General features: G+C 48.3%; 1 protein-coding gene across 1 annotated transcript in view; it reads right to left on the bottom strand.

The window, feature by feature from the left end:
• The window catches only part of CNNM1 (cyclin and CBS domain divalent metal cation transport mediator 1), a 41,985-nt gene extending 22,973 nt beyond the window's left edge, over positions 1–19,012 (bottom strand). The window contains 6 exon segments of the mRNA XM_044297615.1: positions 740–839; positions 958–1,127; positions 2,956–3,096; positions 9,769–9,912; positions 17,615–18,407; positions 18,409–19,012. Coding sequence (XP_044153550.1) covers positions 740–839; positions 958–1,127; positions 2,956–3,096; positions 9,769–9,912; positions 17,615–18,407; positions 18,409–19,011 — 1,951 coding nt within the window. The 5' untranslated portion in view covers position 19,012.
• Between the last annotated feature and the right edge of the window lie 1,997 nt (positions 19,013–21,009).

The following is a 21,009-nucleotide window of genomic DNA, read 5'->3' on the forward strand; positions in this document are numbered from 1 at the left end:
TGGAATTATATACATAACAAAAAAGTGTGAAACAACTGAAAGCGTTCCTGGGGCGGTCCGCATGTGAGCCAGTTTCTTTGTAGCGCTTGATGGTTTTTGTGGCTGCACTTGGGGACACTTTCAAAGTTTTCCCAATTTTTCGGACTGACTGACCTTCATTTCTTAAAGTAATGATGGCCACTTGTTTTTCTTTACTTGGCTGCTTTTTTCTTGCCATAATACAAATTTTAACAGTCTATTCAGTAGGACTATCAGCTGTGTATCCACCTGACTTCTCCACAACGCAACTGATGGTCCCAACCCCATTTATAAGGCAAGAAATCCCACTTATTAAAGCTGACAGGGCACACCTGTGAAGTGAAAACCATTTCAGGTGACTACCACTTGAAGCTCCTCAAGAGAATGCCAAGAGTGTGCAAAGCAGTAATCAAAGCAAAAGGTGGCTACTTTGAAGAACCTAGAATATGACATATTTTCAGTTGCTTCACACTTTTTTGTTATGTATATAATTCCACATGTGTTAATTCATAGTTTTGATGCCTTCAGTGTGAATCTACAATTCTCATAGTCATGACAATAAAGAAAACTCTTTGAATGAGAAGGTGTGTCCAAACTTTTGGTCTGTACTGTACATTGTATATAATTTTATTTCTCCATATAATTAATTGATCAAATAGCTAATACAGCTTCAACATATTTTGGCCATTCTTTTACGCTTACAAACGTGCTAGAACATTACCGGAGGACACGGTGGTCAGTATAGCAGGAACGCCATAGTAGGTGAAAGCTCCGTTCTCAAACCGCAATCCCTCTTTACCAACTTCAACTTCCACTTTACCCTTAGAAGAACAGAAGCAAAGAAGGACGTTACAACCGGACGTCTACCGAAGACGCCACATAACAAGGTGATGGTCACCAGGGTAAGTAAAAAACAAGACCCACGGTATAGATCTGTACCTGGAGGATTAAAATAAAATAGTCGACCGGTTTATTGCGCTGATAGAGATAATGTTCTGAAGACCTTTTGTTTTTATCATCAAACTTCAGCTCTTGGATGACATTTGGATGTTTTAGGAGCCGTAGCAGAATCTTCTCTGACAGGAAAGGAGCTTTGAAAGGCTCGATCTCTGTAAAAGACATTTATGAACAGTCTTTGTCATTTACATTTAGAAATAATCTAGAAAGGTTATTATGTATAAAATGCAATTAACACCAAAGTGGGAATCTGTAGGACTATAGTGCAGCATATGTCTGCCATTGACTTCTACTATAAAGATAGGAAACCTTAGGGGTTGGCCCATCGCACACGTTGGTGGCATATCCAAGTGGTGCCAAGATTCTAGAGCTATAGCGTCCTACGGATATGCCACAAATGTATATGAGATGGGCCGTTAAAGGGGTTTTCTGAGATTTGCTGATCAATGTGGGTCCGACACCTGGGATCCCGCCAATCAACTGTTTCAGAAGGCCCTGGTGCTCTTCTGAGAGCAGCGGCCTTCTCGCAGCTTATCAAGCACACTGTATAGCGGCTGTGCTTGGTATCACAGCTCAGCCCCATTTACATGAATGGGAGTGAGCTGCAGCTAGGCCACGTGACTGATGTCACTGGCTTAGGGCAAGTTGTGAGAAGGCTGCGGCGCTCACAGGAGCGCCAGGGCCTTGTCAAACAGCTGATCAGCGGGGGTCCCGGGTGTCAGACCCCCACCGATCAGATACTGATGACTTATTCAGAGTATAGCTCATCCGTTAAAAAGTCTCTGAAAGACCCTTTAATTCGTTCGAGACTTTTAACATTGATGGTCTCTCCTGAAGACGGGTCTTCAATTTCTGATTGGTGGGGGGCTGACACCCTGCAACCCCGCCAATCATTTGTTCCCGAATAGCTCCACTGCTCATGCAGTGGACAGAGCCAATAACTGCAGTGCTGCTCCTACTGAAGCAAATGGGAGCAGCACAGCAGTAACCAGCTCCATCCACCACACAATGGATGGTAGGTCTGGCACCAACGTCTGGCATCAGAGGTACTCAGGAACAGCTGATTGGCAGGCTGCAGGGTGTCAGACCTTCGCTGATCAGATATTGATAGCCTATACTAAAGATTGACCATCAATATTAAAATCCTAGACAACCCCTAGGCCAAATACTCTTAGTAGTCTACACTTCAAAACAATGTCAAAGAAGGCATCCAAATGTAAACCTGAGAAAAGTGGGCCAAAAGGAGACACTTGTAGTACATCTGCCTCAAGGAAGCCTATGCATAATGTGCAGTATACATTTGGTTGCATTTTTTGTATATACTGTCAACTGTATGGACAACCCTTGACTCCAGAGGCGTAACGTGAAGATCCTGGACCCCAGTGCAGATCTGTAACCAGGCTCCCCAACTACCAAGCACTTTCTATAAATCTGGTTCTTCTTATGTTGTAGAGAGGGCTTTGGGCCCCCTCGGGTTCTTGGGCCTGGTAGTGACTGCTACCTCTGCATCCCCAATATCTATGACTGCAAAGTCAGCAAAATCCAGAAGAATATCAGCAATACATTTTGCCGTGTTCCCTTATACGTCAGTTGTTTCTTACTTTGTACAATGCAGAAAAATCTCCTGCTGCTACCTAGAAACTCTCATTAATAAGCTGCTGTTCACGGATCTCTTTACTTCTATTAAATATTTTAACATGATCTTGACTTTTTTTATTTTTTATAAATGAAGCTGCTTGTCATGGGTCAGACTGCTGAAACACCCTTCAATCAGCTGGTATCATAGGGGGGCTGCAAATGAAGAGAGCAATCAATACATGGTCGCCTCACGTCCACTGGAGCTCTGGCTAATATCTGGCATAATGTTGGATCTGATATTAATTTGTTCACAGAATAAATCCAGTATGAGATCTGTAAACAGCAGATAGCCTGCAGGTAGATCTATGCATCAAGGTGTGAGAAGTCAACGACTGTACAAACCTGTAGCCATGAATCGATGTGTAGCCAGAAGAAGCTGAGGAGAAATCTTTACCTTCATCTCACTGTCGGACAGCTTGAAGAGGGAGAAGTCATGTTGTTTCCTCTCCCGGTGGGGAATTCTTTCCTTCTTTCTATTATCAGCTGTACAGAAATATGACAAAAATAGATTCAGGATTTTCAGATAAATAATTTCCAAGATTGATTATGATGCCAGAAATAGTGATTTATTTATCCATTTACTTTTAAAAACTCATTGGGTCTGACCCTTCAGAGTAAAAGACAATTCCCAGCAGGTCCAAAGTCTGATACAATAATGGGCCCCAAGCAGGTCCCTAGCCTGGATACAGGATGAGATACGGCCTCTAGCCTGGATACAAGATGAGATACGGCCTCCAGCCTGGATACAGGATGAGATACGGCCTCTAGCCTGGATACAGGATGAGATACGCCTCTAGCCTGGATACATGATGAGATACGGCCTCTAGCCTGGATACAGGATGAGATACGCCCTCTAGCCTGGATACAGGATGAGATACGGCCTCTAGCCTGGATACAGGATGAGATACGGCCTCTAGCCTGGATACAGGATGAGATACGGCCTCTAGCCTGGATACAGGATGAGATACGGCCTCTAGCCTGGATACAGGATGAGATACGGCCTCTAGCCTGGATACAGGATGAGATACGGCCTCTAGCCTGGATACAGGATGAGATACGGCCTCTCGCCTGGTTACAAGATGAGATACAGCCTCTAGCCTGTATACAAGATGAGATACGGCCTCTAGCCTGGATACAGGATGAGATACGGCATCTAGCCTGGATACAAGATGAGATACGGCCTCTAGCCTGGATACAAGATGAGATACGGCTTCTAGCCTGGATACAAGATGAGATACGGCCTCTGGCCTAGATACAAGATGAGATACAGCCTCTAGCCTGGATACAAGATGAGATACTGCCTCTAGCCTGGATACAAGATGAGATATGACCTCTGTCCTGGATACAAGATGAAATACGGCCTGTAGCCTGGATACAGGATGAGATACAGCTTCTAGCCTGGATACAGGATGAGATACAGCTTCTAGCCTGGATACAAGATGAGATACAGCCTCTAGCCTGGATACAGGATGAGATACAGCTTCTAGCCTGGATACAAGATAAGATACAGCCTCTGGCCTGGATACCAGATGAGATACGGCCTCTAGCCTGCATACAAGATGAGATACGGCCTCTAGCCTGCATACAAGATGAGATACAGCCTCTAGCCTGGATACAAGATAATATACGGCCTCTAGCCTTGATATAACATAATATACGGCCTCTAGCCTGGATACAAGATGAGTTACGGCCTCTAGCCTGGATACAAGATGAGATACGGCCTCTAGCCTGGATACAAGATGAGATACGGCCTCTAGTCTGGATACAAGATGAGATACGGCCTCTAGTCTGGATACAAGATGAGATACAGCCTCTAGCCTGGATACAAGATGAGATACGGCCTCTAGCCTGGATACAAGATGAGATACTGCCTCTAGCCTGGATACAAAATGAAATACAGCCTCTAGCCTGCATACAAGATCAGATACAGCTTCTAGCCTGGATATAAGATGAGATATGGCCTCTAGCCTTGATACAAGATTAGATACGGCCTCTAGCCTGGACAGAAGATTAGATACAGCCTCTAGTCTGGATACAAGATGAGATATGGCCTCTAGCCTGCTAACAAGTTGAGATACGGCCTCTAGCTTGGATACAAGATGAGATACGGCCTCTAGCCTGGATACAAGATAAGATACGGCCTCTAGCCTGGATACAAGATGAGATACAGCCTCTAGCCTGGATACAAGATGATACGGACTCTAGCCTGGTTACAAGATGAGATATGACCTCTGTCCTGGATACAAGATGAAATACGGCCTGTAGCCTGGATACAGGATGAGATACAGCTTCTAGCCTGGATACAGGATGAGATACAGCTTCTAGCCTGGATACAAGATGAGATACAGCCTCTAGCCTGGATACAGGATGAGATACAGCTTCTAGCCTGGATACAAGATAAGATACAGCCTCTGGCCTGGATACCAGATGAGATACGGCCTCTAGCCTGCATACAAGATGAGATACGGCCTCTAGCCTGCATACAAGATGAGATACAGCCTCTAGCCTGGATACAAGATAATATACGGCCTCTAGCCTTGATATAACATAATATACGGCCTCTAGCCTGGATACAAGATGAGTTACGGCCTCTAGCCTGGATACAAGATGAGATACGGCCTCTAGCCTGGATACAAGATGAGATACGGCCTCTAGTCTGGATACAAGATGAGATACGGCCTCTAGTCTGGATACAAGATGAGATACAGCCTCTAGCCTGGATACAAGATGAGATACGGCCTCTAGCCTGGATACAAGATGAGATACTGCCTCTAGCCTGGATACAAAATGAAATACAGCCTCTAGCCTGCATACAAGATCAGATACAGCTTCTAGCCTGGATATAAGATGAGATATGGCCTCTAGCCTTGATACAAGATTAGATACGGCCTCTAGCCTGGACAGAAGATTAGATACAGCCTCTAGTCTGGATACAAGATGAGATATGGCCTCTAGCCTGCTAACAAGTTGAGATACGGCCTCTAGCTTGGATACAAGATGAGATACGGCCTCTAGCCTGGATACAAGATAAGATACGGCCTCTAGCCTGGATACAAGATGAGATACAGCCTCTAGCCTGGATACAAGATGATACGGACTCTAGCCTGGATACAAGATGAGATACAGCCTCTATCCTGAATACAAGATGAAATACAGCCTCTAGTCTGGATACAAGATGAGATATGGCCTCTAGCCTGCTAACAAGTTGAGATACGGCCTCTAGCTTGGATACAAGATGAGATACGGCCTCTAGCCTGGATACAAGATAAGATACGGCCTCTAGCCTGGATACAAGATGAGATACAGCCTCTATCCTGGATACAAGATGAAATACAGCCTCTAGCCTGCATACAAGATGAGATACAGCTTCTAGCCTGGATATAAGATGAGATATGGCCTCTAGCCTTGATACAAGATTAGATACGGTCTCTAGCCTGGATAGAAGATGAGATACAGCCTCTAGTCTGGATACAAGATGAGATATGGCCTCTAGCCTGGATAGAAGATGAGATACAGCCTCTAGTCTGGATACAAGATGAGATACGGCCTCTAGCCTGCTAACAAGTTGAGATACGGCCTCTAGCTTGGATACAAGATGAGATACGGCCTCTAGCCTGGATATGAGATATGGTAGGCATGGCGGCATATAGGTTCTGTATGGTATCCTACGGCACATTCACACCCACAGATGTTATGGCTGGGCCTGTGGATCCTGCACACTCGTAGGTTGCTAAAGTTGGCGTCCCAGCTGGTCTCACTTGATTGTGAGAAAAATGGCGAGCATTATCCTGCTGAAAAATGCCAATTGGAAGCCCTTCCATGAGAGGAACACATGTGGCGGCAGGATGTCCTGCACATATCGCTGAGCTGTTAGTGTCCCTGGTATCACTACTAGGGGTGACCGACTGTCGTATGTGATGGTTCCCCAGATCTTCTCACCAGCAGTGGGGGCAGTTTATTGCTCTACAGTAAAGGCAGGATTGAAGCGCTCACCACCAGGTCTCCATACTCAGACCTGACCAGAACCAGGATTTGTTGCTAAAGACGATACGGTTCCAGTCCGTAGAAGTCCAGGTGGCAAGACCTAGTGTCTAATCAGACCACACCAGTAATCATCTGCATATCTGCCTGAGACGTACTGTAATGTTAGCAGCAATCCAACATTTTTATCTGGGTGCAATATTTTATTTTAGTCAATGAGTGTATTTAAACCAAACAGTTAGCATTAATGCATTGAAAATTCCTCAATGCAATTTTTAATCCCATTCCCAAAGTAGATAATAAAAACTGTCTCTGCTGCTGCCACTAGGGGGAGCTCAGTGCATAGGAATACAGCCACATACAGCCACCACTGAACTCAAGTTCTATAAATCTCCATGAAGTCACATCCTCCCTCCCCCAGTAGCAGCTCCTGGAAAATGCTCTAGCTCTAGATGAGGATACAGAAGGAATTCTGTCTCCAGCCCCTTGCTCATCACAGGCCCCATAACGGTGGTGTGGTCTGCCTCAATGATAAATATGCAACTGACCAGCGTCTAGGGACGAGTCACAGATCAGATCTTACCGATATTTCCCCTGTGTACAATTATAACAAGATTACAATGCAATAAAAAATGGATATGTAGATGTTCTGTACTGATGGATGGCGTCCCTCTAAACCAGGGGTGCACAACCTGCGGCCCGCGGGCCGCATGCGGCCCCCAGAGCCATGGTTTGCGGCCCCCGTCCTGCTGGGCAGAAACACAGCTGATCCTGCAATCAGCTGTGTTTCTGCACAGAGCGCCGCACAGCAGATGGATCACAGGTTTTGCTCCTGCACTGTAGCAGGAGCAGAAAGGGTCCCCGGCTATAAGTGAGAGCGGGGAAGCCGAGGAGAAGACAGAAGCGCTTTATTAGCGCTTCTGCCTTCTCCTCTATGAGTGCTCTGCAGTGTGGACCCAGCGATCACGTGATCGCTGGGTGTCTCGGGAACAGAGGAGCTCTGCCCTGGTACAAAGCCTCCGCAGCAGGCTGGTTTCCCTGTAACTGGGGCTCATTTGGATGCTCTAGTTACAGTGGAAATAGTACCAAAAAAGTCACTTATTGTCTCCCAAAGGTCTTTCAGTGACCTCTTGGGGACAAATTATGTGCTAAAAATCTATTTAAAAAAAAGTTACAAAATGATTTAAAAAATTAGAAAACTAAATAAATTAAAAAATAAAATAAAAAGGAAAAAGTGCTTAATAAAAGAGAGTGTTCACTGTCCCACCACAGTCTTTTTATGAAAAAGCGCAAAATTTAAAAAAGGGACACTGTCACTTTTTTAAATTTTGCACTTTTTCATAAAAAGACTGTGGTGGGACAGTGAACACTCTCTTTTATTAAGCACTTTTTCCTTTTTATTTTATTTTTTAATTTATTTAGTTTTCAATTTTTTTAAATCATTTTTTAAATAATTTTGTAGCCACGCTGCAGGAACTTGTTAAAAATCATTTTTACCAGAAAAATCGTGACATTTCCTTCCATCCTGCCTCCTATTTATAAATCAGCATTTTCCTTCACTGCAGAGGACGGAGCTCACTGGTTATCACCATCTCCTGCCAATAGAAAATTCATTATTTCAAACTCTGAAATTCATAATTACCTGCTCCACTCCGCTCTGGTCCTCTGCACTGCCTCCATCTTTCGGTTCCTGCTCTGTTTACACCTGGCAGTGCATGGACATGGTCATACACCACTCCAGTCAATGACTGGCTTCAGCAGTGACACGCTGCTTGTGGCCACATCACCGCCTAAGCCAGTCATTGTCTGGAGTGGTGTATGACCATGTCCATGCACTGCCAGGTGTAAACAGTGGGGGCAGTTCGAAGGACCAGAGCAGTGGGGAGCAGGTAAGTATAACTCTTCGGTTCCAGGGGCTATGCTGCAGCACGATATTTGGGACAATTACTGGGAACAAGTGTTCATAAGGAGCGCTCATATCTTATATCTGGCCGGTATAATCGTGCAGCTGATCAGTCGATAAACAAGGAATTGCTCATTTGTCAGCTGATTTGCATATTTTATCAGGATGAAAGATGTCCGATTATCTGCAGCATGACTGTGGCAGCGATCACTTCACCCCAGTCACTTTGCACTGGCTTGCGTAATAGGCAGATGAGCGCCAATCAACATAATTTTATGTGTGGCCCCTTGAAATAGAGCGATGTGACAATGCGGCCCCCAGACCAAAAAAGGTTGTGCACCCCTGCTCTAAACATTGGCGTACCTGCAATAGAGGCAGACCACGCAACTGCTATGGGGCCCAGTGGAGGGGGACACAGCAGGGAACTTGTTCTTCTCTTCCTTAGGTGAAAACACTGCATTTTCACGCAGCGGCCACTAGGGGGAGCTCAATTCAGAGATTATTACAGCTTCTATGGTAGTTGTATTAATTCCTATTCACTGAGCTCCCCCTAGTGGTGGCTGCAGGCAGCCAGCTTTGTAATAGAAGAGAAGTAGATTTAGCAATGTATTTTTGCCAGTTTTCTGGTGGAGATTTATCAATCTGGTGTAAAGTAGAACTGGCTTAGTTCCCCATAGCAACCAATCAGATTCCACCTTTCATTTTTTCAAAGGAGCTGTGAAAAATGAAAGGTGAAATCTGATTGGTTGCTATGGGCAACTAAGCCAGTTCTACTTTACACCAGTTTGATAAATGTCCCCCATGGTGTTCAGAATCAGCACCATATACTTGAAGCACCTGTTCCACTTCTTCCGACATAAAAGTTGGATAAAATGGGTGAGCCCAAAGTCAACTTTTTTTTATTATATTTTGTATTTACTTAAAAATGTTCTTCCACTTGATTAACATAAATGTAAATCTAGGACATTGCACATGTTCTGCATTGTCTGGGAGTGATTGGTGCACGTGCACTGGGAAACTAGGTGCAGGGGGCCCATACTAAGTTTTGCTCTAGGGCCCTATGAGACCTGTGTACGCCCCTGCCTCTGAATCATTTTGGTGTCACAGTGTGCCGCTCTATTGCTCCATGCACACACCCTGCGGCACTATCACGTTTGCATGGGGCCCCTTATTCTGCAAAATATGTTTCAATAAAGAACCGTAGTGAATGACAAAATGCATACAATTGTACAGATGCGACACAATGGCACAGCCGTAAATGTGCTACTTACTGTACAGATCGGTCTCGTCTAGGATCTCTGACTTTATAATCTCTTCTATGATATCTTCTAGGGTAACAATTCCCATCACTTCATAAAACGGATCGCCTTCCCCTTCGTTATTGACCCGCTGTACGATGGCCAGGTGAGATTTACCTGTTACGATCCAAAAGTGAAACTGTCGTCAGCTTACTGTCTACAGCAGGAAAAATGTACGAACATCTTTTCATTTATTTTCCCAGTGAAAGTTAAGCTCTGTTCACACTTGTGGCTATAAACTTTATGGGTAACATTTATTAGGACCAGACCAGTGTTTTAGATGCCAGTCTTTACCAGCTTCCTTGCTGTCTTACATTTAGACCATTTTCTATGCCTTAGACTCCATTCACACGTCTGCAAATGTTGTCCGCACCCGTTCCGCAAATGTTCGGAACAGGTGCGGACCCTTCATTCTTTATGGGGACTGAATGGATAAGGAGAGCACACTATGTGATCTCCGCATCCGCCTTTCCGGAGCGCGGCCCCGATCTTTCGGTCCGCAGCTCCGGAAAAAAATAGAGTATGTCCTATTCTTGTCCGCAATTGTGGACAAGAATAGGCAGCTCTATGGGGGTGCCGGCCGGGTGTATTGCGGATCCGCAATGCACTAAGGACATCTGAATGGAGCCTAAAACAGTTTGCCAGCCTGTACCCTTCCCTGCCCACTTTTTTTAGACCTGGCGTGAGCGGGGAGAAGTCGCAGATTGCATCACCAAGGACCTTTGCTCCGCAATTTGACCCAGAAATACGCCTAATTTAGGTGTATTTCTGTTTAATAAATGACTCCCCTAATGTGTTTTTCAAAATGATACTGGAGAAACTTAACTGACCCATTCCACCAGTTATTGGGGGTCTGTTATTCTGGATGCTGAAAATAGCGCAAGGTTGTATGGATCCGTAATATGCCTGCATGCATGAAGCCTAGTGTAAGTGTCCCTGCCTGTATACTGTGTGCAGGGATGCATTTAGTAAGGGCCAGGATATGAAAATGTAATATGACCCTGGCACATCAATCAGCCGATGCATCTTAGTGGACAGTGTATTGAACACTGATTTGTATCTTGGTGAAAGTATTTAAAAATGTACTGTATGCTTGTGTCTGGTACTTTACATCCACTGAGAGCATCTTAGGCTGCGTTTGTATTTGCGGCAGGAGGATCCGGTTTCCTGATCCAACACAAATGCCGACTGTCGGCTAGACCCAAAACTGCTGCATGCAATAGTTTTTATCTGACTTATAAGGCTACATGCACACGACCGTATGTGTTTTGCAGTCCGCAAATTGCGGATCCGCCCAAAAAAAAAACGGATGCCATCCGTTTTTTTTTTGCGGATCCATTGTAACAATGCCTAAAACAGACAATAGGACATGTTCTATATTTTTTGGGGGGGCAGGGCTACGGAACGGACATACTGATGCGGACAGCACACGGTGTTGACATTGCTGGACCCCACAGGAGCATCGCAGGCCTGGAGGAGAAGGAGCAGGGACCTATGCTTCCCATTGCAGGTCCCACAGAATGGGGGGGGGGGGGTTTGACATTACCTCTCCTACTCTTGCACAACCCCTTTAAGGTACAACCCTACGGCACGGCCACATGAGCTGCGGCAGGCTTCGATTAATTATGAGCGCACTGTTTAGTCAGTCTGCATTGTTAATGGTCATGCCGGATTGCGGGTGCCACGTGGCCATTGACAATGCAGACCGACTAAATGGTCCTAATTAGTTAATGATTGTACAGCGTTCGACCACAGTGGGGAAAACATTTCATTGACTTTATTGAAACATACATTGATTGTATCTCGTATGTATATGTTTTGGCTTTAAATAAAGAAGAAATTCAGAAGTCGGACGCTGCTGCCGTTATCGTACTTGGATAATGTTCTCTCTGTGGTATGGCTGAGGACTTGTAGCATTAGCATGGTTATGCATCTTTTGACACATCACTTAAAGGGGTTTTCCGAGATCTGATCGATGGAGGTCCAACTCCTAGGATCCCCGCCGATCAGAGGTTTGAGAAGGAACCAGCACTCCTGTGAGCGCCGCAGCCCTCTCTGCCTAGGCCAGTGATGTCACCTTCAGGTGAATGCCAAGCACAGCCACTATAAAATGTATGGCGCTGAGCTTGGTGAGCACGGAGAAGGCAGTGGTGCACACAGGAGCGCCGCTACCCGATACCACATTTATATAGTTTTTTTTTTGCCATATTCAGACATTATTTATTTATATTTCGGTCTACAGAGCTGTGTGGGGCTTGTTTTTTGTGTAACGAAATGTAATTTTTACTGGTACCATTTTTGTGGTATGTAAGACTTTTTGATCACTGTGATTAGATTTTTTTTTTGGGGGAGGGGGGGGGGACAAGATGGCAAATTGCATTTTTCAATTTTTTTGTTATGGCATTCACCGCAAAGAAATATTTTAATAGTTCACACATTTTTTGGACGCAGCAACAATTTCCAATTTGCTTATTTTTTATTATATGTAAAATTTGGAAAGGGGGGTGATTTAAACTTTTAATATGTTTACTTTTATTTTATCTAAACTTTTTATTTATTACCCATTAGCCCCCTTAGAGGGCTAGAACGTGGGATCTTGTGATCCTTTATCTGTCCCTGCTACGCTCTGCCTCGTGCACAGAGCAGCAGGGAACTTATCGTGGCAGGCCCGGAAGGCTTCAGCAGCGTCCAGGCTGCCATGGTAACGGATTGCAGCCTCCCAATTTCACTGCTGGGGCTCTGATCAGAAGACAGAGGGAGCTGCTTCCCTCTGCCTAACCCCACAGATGTCGCAATCAGCTTTGAATGCGGCATCTGAAGGGTTAAATGGCTATCGCCGTTCTCAGTCATTGCGGCCTGGTGCCTGCTGTATGATACAGCCAGCACCCGCCGCATATGGAGCGGGCTCACCACAGCAGCCCACTCCATACTAGTGCGGGCGCATAATGCCATACATGTGCGGCATTATGCATTAAGGGGTTGGCCCATCTGGGACATTGATGGCATGTCGCTAAAAAATTCAATCAATGCCACGTGTTAGTCCCACCTATCTCCAGAACAGGGCCCCCCAAAGTGAACGGAGAGCAGCCGCACATGTGTGGCCACCCTCTGTTCACTGCTATGGGAGTTACGAAAGTGCTGGCTCGACTATTTCCAGCAGGCAAACAGCGGTGGAGAGGTGGCCGCGCCTGCACGGTGAGGTCTCCATTCAATACTATGGGCCTTCTGAAAACAGCTGAGCATAGATGATCGGCCATTTTTTGGAACTCTCATAGTGATGAATTGAGAGCACACTGCGTACTCTATCTACCACTTCAGGGCCCCCGTTCTGGAGATAGGAACAGGTCCCTGAGGTGGGACCCACACCTATCTGGCATTGACGGCATATCCTAGCGCTATGCCATCAATGTCCCAGATGGGCCAACCCCTTTAAATTTACTCTGCAACAACATCTCTATATACTGTATGTTGATGGTCTGCTTTGGATGAACTCTTTTGGTAGACCGTTCCTCGAAAATAAAATGGTTGCGGTTTTGGGACCCTCAGTGATCAACAACAGGTATCCAATTTCCCTGCAGCGCCACCACAGTGAAAATAAAGCATTGCACATTCAATGGGAACCTGTCCGCTACTTCATGCTGCCCGCTCAGACAGCAGCATGCACTAGTGACAGCTACAATCTGGGCCCATTTTGGACCACACTGCTGTATTTCTCTGCTTCAGCCTGTTTAAGAACAAAGTGAATGAGGGGCTAGCCTTTATTCACTCAAGATATACTACTAGGGTATCCAAAAATTTCTAAAATTTTCTAAACCAACCACGAACAGTAAGATAGAACAAGCAGAGCCTCGGACTGGGGAAGATGATACAGGCCAGCGATGGTAGCATAGTGATGCTTGGCTACAGCTTCCAGCATGGGTAATGGCAATATACTAAACTAAGATGATAATACATAGTAATAGAGAGGCGGACAAAACCGATCACGTGTTCCTTTTATAATCCAGAATGGAACTGATCAAATGATCAAGTACAGGATGAGCCTAAAAACAGGAGATGCCGGCATGGACGATGCGGGGGTCGTGAAGGAGATACCGGCCAGTGATACGTTCTACAAGTAATATGGTTGTAAGCACCGCATACGCGATGACATGTGAAGGACGGTCATTTGGGTTGTCCACAGCTGGAACAGAATTACATTTACTGTACAGCTGTGAAATCACTATTTTTGCATGGTACAGTAGTGCGAGTGATGGTGAGAAATACAGGACTGAGATATACGAGATGTCAGCGAAATAACTGCAAACGGGAGAGGAGCCGATTTACAAAATTACTACTACTAACAATAATGTCAGATATAGGAGACAGTGATGCGGAACATCATGTGGCAGGATCTGAGTAGGCTTGTTTCGGGTATCAAACTTTCGATACTCAATCGATACTTTTATGCCAGTATCGATTCGGTATCAGGATGTTCATCTTTTCGATACTAGACCTCCACTTATGGCGCTCAGCGCGCGCGCAGACAGTTAGGAAGGAGGGAGGGAGTCCCTTTTTAAATAAAAAAAAATAATTATTAAGTATAAATCACCCCCTTTCCTAATTCTACATATACAAACAATAAATAAACACATTACATATTGCCACGTCTAAAAAGTCCAAACTATTAAAATATATAAAAAAAACTCCTATGCGGTGAACGCCATAACAGAAAAAAAAAAAAAACGCACGATTCGCAATTATTTTTAGTCACCTTGCCCCCCCCCAAAAAAATAGGATCGGACTGTTCAATTATGGGCTGGACGTTCCATAAAATACGGAATGCACGCGGCTTTTTTGGTATTTTTTTTTCCCGTTTGGTATCGAATGGTATCGAGTATCGCAATACTTTTTTATGGTATCGAAACCGAATCAAAATTTTGGTATCGAAACAACCCTAGATCTGAGTGACGACATTACAGCCCGACAACGGCCAGTGACAAGACAATGGCCGGATGAAAGTGGAAGATACATCTTGAAAGTGTTCGATAATAAAAGTATAGGAGTAGCACCGGGGATAATGGAGGAGGGTACAGGGATCGGCGTGCGAGGGATGAGCACTGAGCTGGTTAATACTAAGACAGGGGAAAGTAATGAGGAGGATACAGGCTGGGGGGGGGGATACTAGTTATATAATGTAATATGTAGGAGCTGGGGATGCTGTGGACTGTAGAGAGGAGGATACAGGCTGTAGATACTAGGTATATAATGTATATAGGATGTAGATGACTAGTGAGGGAAGATACAGGCTGGGGGGATACTAATTATATGATATAATACGTAGGATGCATATGATTAGTGAGGAGGATATAGGCTGTGGATACCATGTAGATGACGGTAGAAGAGGACACAGCCTGGAGATGAGGGATACCACGTTATAATGTAGTAGGATGGAGCGGCTGATGACTGCAACAGGCTGGGGAATATACATCTGATGTACAGCAGAGGGATGCAAGATGATGGATGCAGGTACAGAGGACACTAATGATGGACACAGGTGCAGGGGATGCTAGATAATGGATGCAGGTAGAGAGGATGATAGATGCAGGTGCGGGGGAGGCCGATGACGGATGCAGGTGATGCCGATGATGGATGCAAGTATTGCCGAACACAGACGCAGATGATGCTGATGACGGATACAGGTGATGCTGATGACGGATGCAGGTGCGGGGAATGATGGATGAGGTGCCAGGGGATGCTGATGATTAATGCAGGTGCGGGGGATGCCGATGACGGATGCAGGGGACGATGGATGAGGTGCCAGGGTATGCAGGTGCGGGGGATGCCGATGACGGATGTAAGTAATGCCAATGATGGACGCAGCTGCGGGGGATGCTGATGATGGATGCAGGTGCCGGGGATGCCGATGACGGATGCAGGTGCCAGGGGATGCTGATGATGGAGGCAGGTGCGGGGGGATGCTGATGATGGAGGCAGGTGCGGGGGATGCTGATGAGGGATGCAGGTGTGGAAGATGCTGATGAGGGATGCAGGTGCGGGGGATGCTGATGATGGATGCAGGTGTATGCTGATGATGGATGCAGGTGTGGAAGATGCTGATGAGGGATGCAGGTGCGGGGATGCTGATAACGGATGCAGGTGCGGGGATGATGGATGCAGGTGTAGCGGGATGCTGATGACGGATGCAGGTGCGGGGGGATGCTGATGATGGATGCAGCGGGATACTGATGATGGATGCAGGTGCGGGGGATTCTGATGATGGATGCAGGGGGATATTGATGATGGATGCAGGGGATGCTGAGGTTCGGGGGATGCTGATGAAGGATGCAGGTGCGGGGGGATGCTGATGATGGAGGCAGGTGCGGGGGGATGCTGATGATGGAGGCAGGTGCGGGGGATGCTGATGATGGAGGCAGGTGCGGGGGATGCTGATGATGGAGGCAGGTGCGGGGGATGCTGATGATGGAGGCAGGTGCGGGGGATGCTGATGATGGAGGCAGGTGCGGGGATGCTGATGATGGAGGCAGGTGCGGGGGGATGCTGATGATGGAGGCAGGTGCGGGGGATGATGGATGCAGGTGCGGGGATGCTGATGAGGGATGCAGGTGGGGGATGCTGATGATGGATGCAGGTGCGGGGATATGCTGATGATGGATGCAGGGGATGCTGATGATGGATGCAGGGGGATGCTGATGATGGATGCAGGTGTGGGGGATGCTGATGATGGATGCAGGTGCGGGGGATGCTGATGAGGGATGCAGGTGCGGGGGATGCTGATGAGGGATGCAGGTGCGGGGGATGCTGATGAGGGATGCAGGTGGGGGGGATGATGGATGCAGGGGATGCTGATGATGGATGCAGGTGCGGGGGATGATGGATGCAGGTGCGGGGGATGCTGATGATGGATGCAGGTGCGGGGGATACCGATGATGGATGCAGGGGATGCTTATGATGGAAGCAGGTGGGGGGGATGCTTTTGATGGATGCAGGTGCGGGGGATGCTGATGATGGATGCAGGTGGGGGGGATGCTGATGATGGATGCAGGGGATGCTGATGATGGAGGCAGGTGCGGGGGATGCTGATGGATGCAGATGATGGATGCAGGGGATGATGGATGCAGGTGCGGGGGATGCTGATGGATGCAGGTGGGGGGATGCTGATGATGGATGCAGGGGATGATGGAGGCAGGTGCGGGGGATACTGATGACGGATGCAGGTGCAGGGGATGCTGATGATGGATGCAGGTGCGGGGGATGCTGATGATGGATGCAGGTGCGGGGGGATGCTGATGATGGATGCAGGTGCGGGGGATGCTGATGATGGATGCAGGTGGGGGGATGCTGATGATGGATGCAGGGGATGATGGATGCAGGTGCGGGGGATACTGATGACGGATGCAGGTGGGGGGATGCTGATGATGGATGCAGGTGCGGGGGATGCTGATGATGGATGCAGGTGCGGGGGATGCTAATGATGGATGCAGGTGCGGGGGGATGCTGATGATGGATGCAGGGGGATGCTGATGATGGATGCAGGTGCAGGGGGATGCTGATGGGGGGATGCGGATGATGGATGCAGGAGCGGGGGGATACTGATGATGGATGCAGATGATGGATGCAGGGGATGCTGATGATGGATGCAGGTGCGGGGGATGCTGATGATGGATGCAGGTGATGCTGATGATGGATGCAGGTGCGTGGGTGATGATGATAACAGCACAGGATACAGGCCTGTGACCTTCCATGCTGACATCAGACAGGAACACCCGGGGGTGGCAGGCGCTGTGCGGGATCTATGTGCGGCTCCGCCCGCAGCCCTCACCCTTCTTGAACTCCTCCAGCACCGCGTCCAGCCGGGTGTCATTGAAGACGCAGTGCAGCGGGCGGTGGTAGAAGCGGGTGACGGTCTGCAGCGGGGTGCAGTCATCGGGGTCCACGAACGCCAGGTCCTTGACGAACAGGATGTCCACGATGTTGGCCCGCTCGTCGCCCTCGTAGACCGGGATGCGGGTGTAGCCGCTGCGCAGGATCTCGGACACGGTGCTGAAGTCGAGCACGGCGTCCGAGCGCAGCATGAAGCAGTCCCCCAGCGGGGTGAGCACGTCCTCCACCACCTTGGTGCGGAGCTCCAGGGCGCCCTGGATGATGTTCAGCTCCTCCTTCACCAGGTCGTTGTAGGGATCGGCCGCCCGCAGCATCTCCAGCAGCTTCTCGCGGGTGTAGAAGGTGCTGATCTCCTGGCGCAGGGCCCAGTCCAGCAGGCGGCTCAGCGGGTAGGACACCGGGAAGGTGACGGCCATCAGCAGACGGGTGAGGCACAGGGTGCGGGAGGCGATGGCCAGGCCGTGCCGGGAGCACACCGAGTAGGGCGCCACCTCCCCGCACAGAAAGACGCAGGCGGTGCACAGCAGCACGGCCAGCCAGGGCTCCGCGGGGAGGGACGAGCACAGCCAGCCGGCCAGGGAGGCGTTGGCCAGAGCGTTGCCCAGCAGCAGGGTACACAGCAGGTAGGCGCCCCGGGCCCGCACCGTCTGCACCCTCCAGGCGTGCTCCTTCTCCGCGGGGGAGCCGCTGTTCTGCAGCACCCGCAGCTCCACCGGGTCCAGGGAGAGCAGGACTGAGGCGGAGGCCGCTGAGGAGCGCGGACATGGCGAGCAGCAGCAGCGCCACCAGCGCCCGCAGCCAGGCCGGCATCGCCTCGGCGGCCTCCCGGACCTCCAGCACAAAGTGCTCGCCTCCATGGTGCTCCCAGTGCCGCCCGTCAAAGGCGCACAGGGAGAAGAGCTTGCCCCGCTCCCCTTTCCGCAGCTCCCGGACTCTGACTTCCACCAGGGCCGAACCTCCGTGAGGGGAGGGCTGCAGAGGGCCGAGCACCTCCACGTCCGAAGCCCAGGCCCCCTCGTCCACACACGGGTCCCCTCCTGCCCTGGGCTCCTCGATGAACACCACTTTGGGCGGGGGGCTGGAGCCGTTACCCGCGGGGCTCGGCTGCTGAGGATTCAGCTGCTGCTGCTGGGCCGACAGCGGGGGCTGGAAGTAGAGGCGCAGGGTGAAGCGGGTCCCCTCGGCAGCCCTCAGGGTGCCTCCCTCAAGGGACACTCGACCGCCCACCGTGTCCTCCGGGCGGAGACCGAGCAGCCAGGCAGACGAGGGTCGTGGAGACAGGGAGAGCAGGAAGAGGAGGACGGCGCCGGGAGCAGCAGCCGCCTCCGCCGCCATCCTCGCCGCTCTGACAGGAGGGAGGGTGCGCGGGGAAGCGGTTGCTAGTCACATGACTTTCAGCGCTGACATGTGATCGCTGACGTGACTGCGGGCTCGAGGGAGACGTCACCTGTGTGTGTGTGTGTGTGTGTGGAGAACAGCTGGAGCGGCAGAAATGGCGGGAAGGAAAAGACACGAATGACGTCATACCCTGACTGCGCGGGGGAGTTGAGGTCACCTGACTCCCGGGACAGGTTATGATAGGGCAAAGAGTGACACGTGATTTATGGTGCAGACAGGCGGTAGGCTTAGCTGACTGTGTGAGAAATGTCGGGAAGTGACCTATAGTGAGGTAATGTCACTTAGTTATACTTTTTTCTTTTTAATAATAAAGCCATTTTAATTACTGCTAATAATTTTATGATTTTTTTTTTTTTTTACTAGTTGAGCTAGTTTTGGCAAAGAACTGAAGGGGGAGATTTATCGAAACTGGTGTAAAGGAAAACTGGCTTAGTTGCCCATAACAACCAATCAGATGCCACCTTTTATTTTCCAAAGTAGGTTTGAAAAATGAAAGGTGGAATCTGATTGGTTGCTATGGGCAACTAAGCCAGTTTTCCTTTACACCAGTTCCTCCTCCATAAATCCCCACAGTAACAGAGATGACATCATTTTTCATTGCCCAAAACAACCAATTCGAGCTCAACGTCCATTTTCCCAGCTCAATATAGGACCCCTATATCGATGACTTTTCCTCAGGATAGGTCATCCATATCTGATTGGTGGGGGTCCGACTCCCCACACCCCAACTGATCAGAGGAGCCCACAGCGCTCCAGTGAACACTGCAGCCTCCAGCACAGCGCTAGATATGGTATAGTGGCCGCGCTGGGTATTGCAGCTCATTCACTAGAATGAGACTGAGCTGCGTCTAGGTCATGTGACCCGTTAACGTGACGTCACTGGCCTAGGAAGTAGCCGCAGTGCTCGCCAGAGCGCCATGGCCTGTTCAAACCGCTGATCGGTGGGGGTGCCAGGTGTCAGCCCCCCACTAATCACATATCGATGACCTATCCTGAGGATCAGTGGTAGATAGCAAAAAAGCTTCACAGCAGCATGTCCGGTGTGACTGTGTAATGGGAGCCAAGAGTGCACACACAAAGATACGACGTTTCGGCTACGCAGTAGCCTTCATCAAGTATACAGAGGGCAGTCATATATACACCACACTAGCCACTCCTGTGACATAGTAGAGCCAATCAACTGAGGGCTCAATCAAGTCAACACATATGTGACAATTAAAATGGTCTGGGCTCCAATCAGACTGTCTGTAGTGAATAATAAAAGCAATGTGTACCATCCGATAACCTCAGCCATGTTTGTAACTCAAGTCGGCGCCTCGACAAACCTATTGCGCATGTCCGTGACGTCATCACGTTCCGATGTGGGCGTGCCGTGCCGCCGTCATCAGGATCAAGGATGTGGCCACACCTAATCCAATAGCTACACCCTGTACAGCCAATCATCGCTCGCATCTCAAATCACATGCGTAGCGCGTCATCGGCACACGTGACCGTCACATGACCAGCGAAAAGGTCCTAGATCCACTATAACCAAAGGGAATATGTAAACCTTATATGTCTCTATTATCTCAAGCCACCAATATGTAGATGGGGACACAAAACATGTCTCACTCACATCCAATCATATTGCAAGAGGCTGGATAAGCCATCTAAAAAAACATCAGATGGAGGTTACTTACATGTCCCTACATGCCTTATGATGGATAGTTCTAATCAAATAGTCACTAGACATCGGCTTGAAAGAAAGAAAGGAAAAGGTAATGGATGGAACAATGAGTATCGGTATAAATGTGGAGCATGTAACCATGGTAGAAAATTATACCCCAAAGGGGACAAATAATTAAAGTGCAAACAAAAAGGTATAAAACATTTTTTGCCTTAAAATACTGTATAAAACCATACTGAGGATCAGTCATCAATATAGGAATACTGTAG

The sequence above is a fragment of the Bufo gargarizans genome, chromosome 6, assembly GCF_014858855.1.
Source record: "Bufo gargarizans isolate SCDJY-AF-19 chromosome 6, ASM1485885v1, whole genome shotgun sequence".
NCBI lineage: Eukaryota > Metazoa > Chordata > Amphibia > Anura > Bufonidae > Bufo > Bufo gargarizans.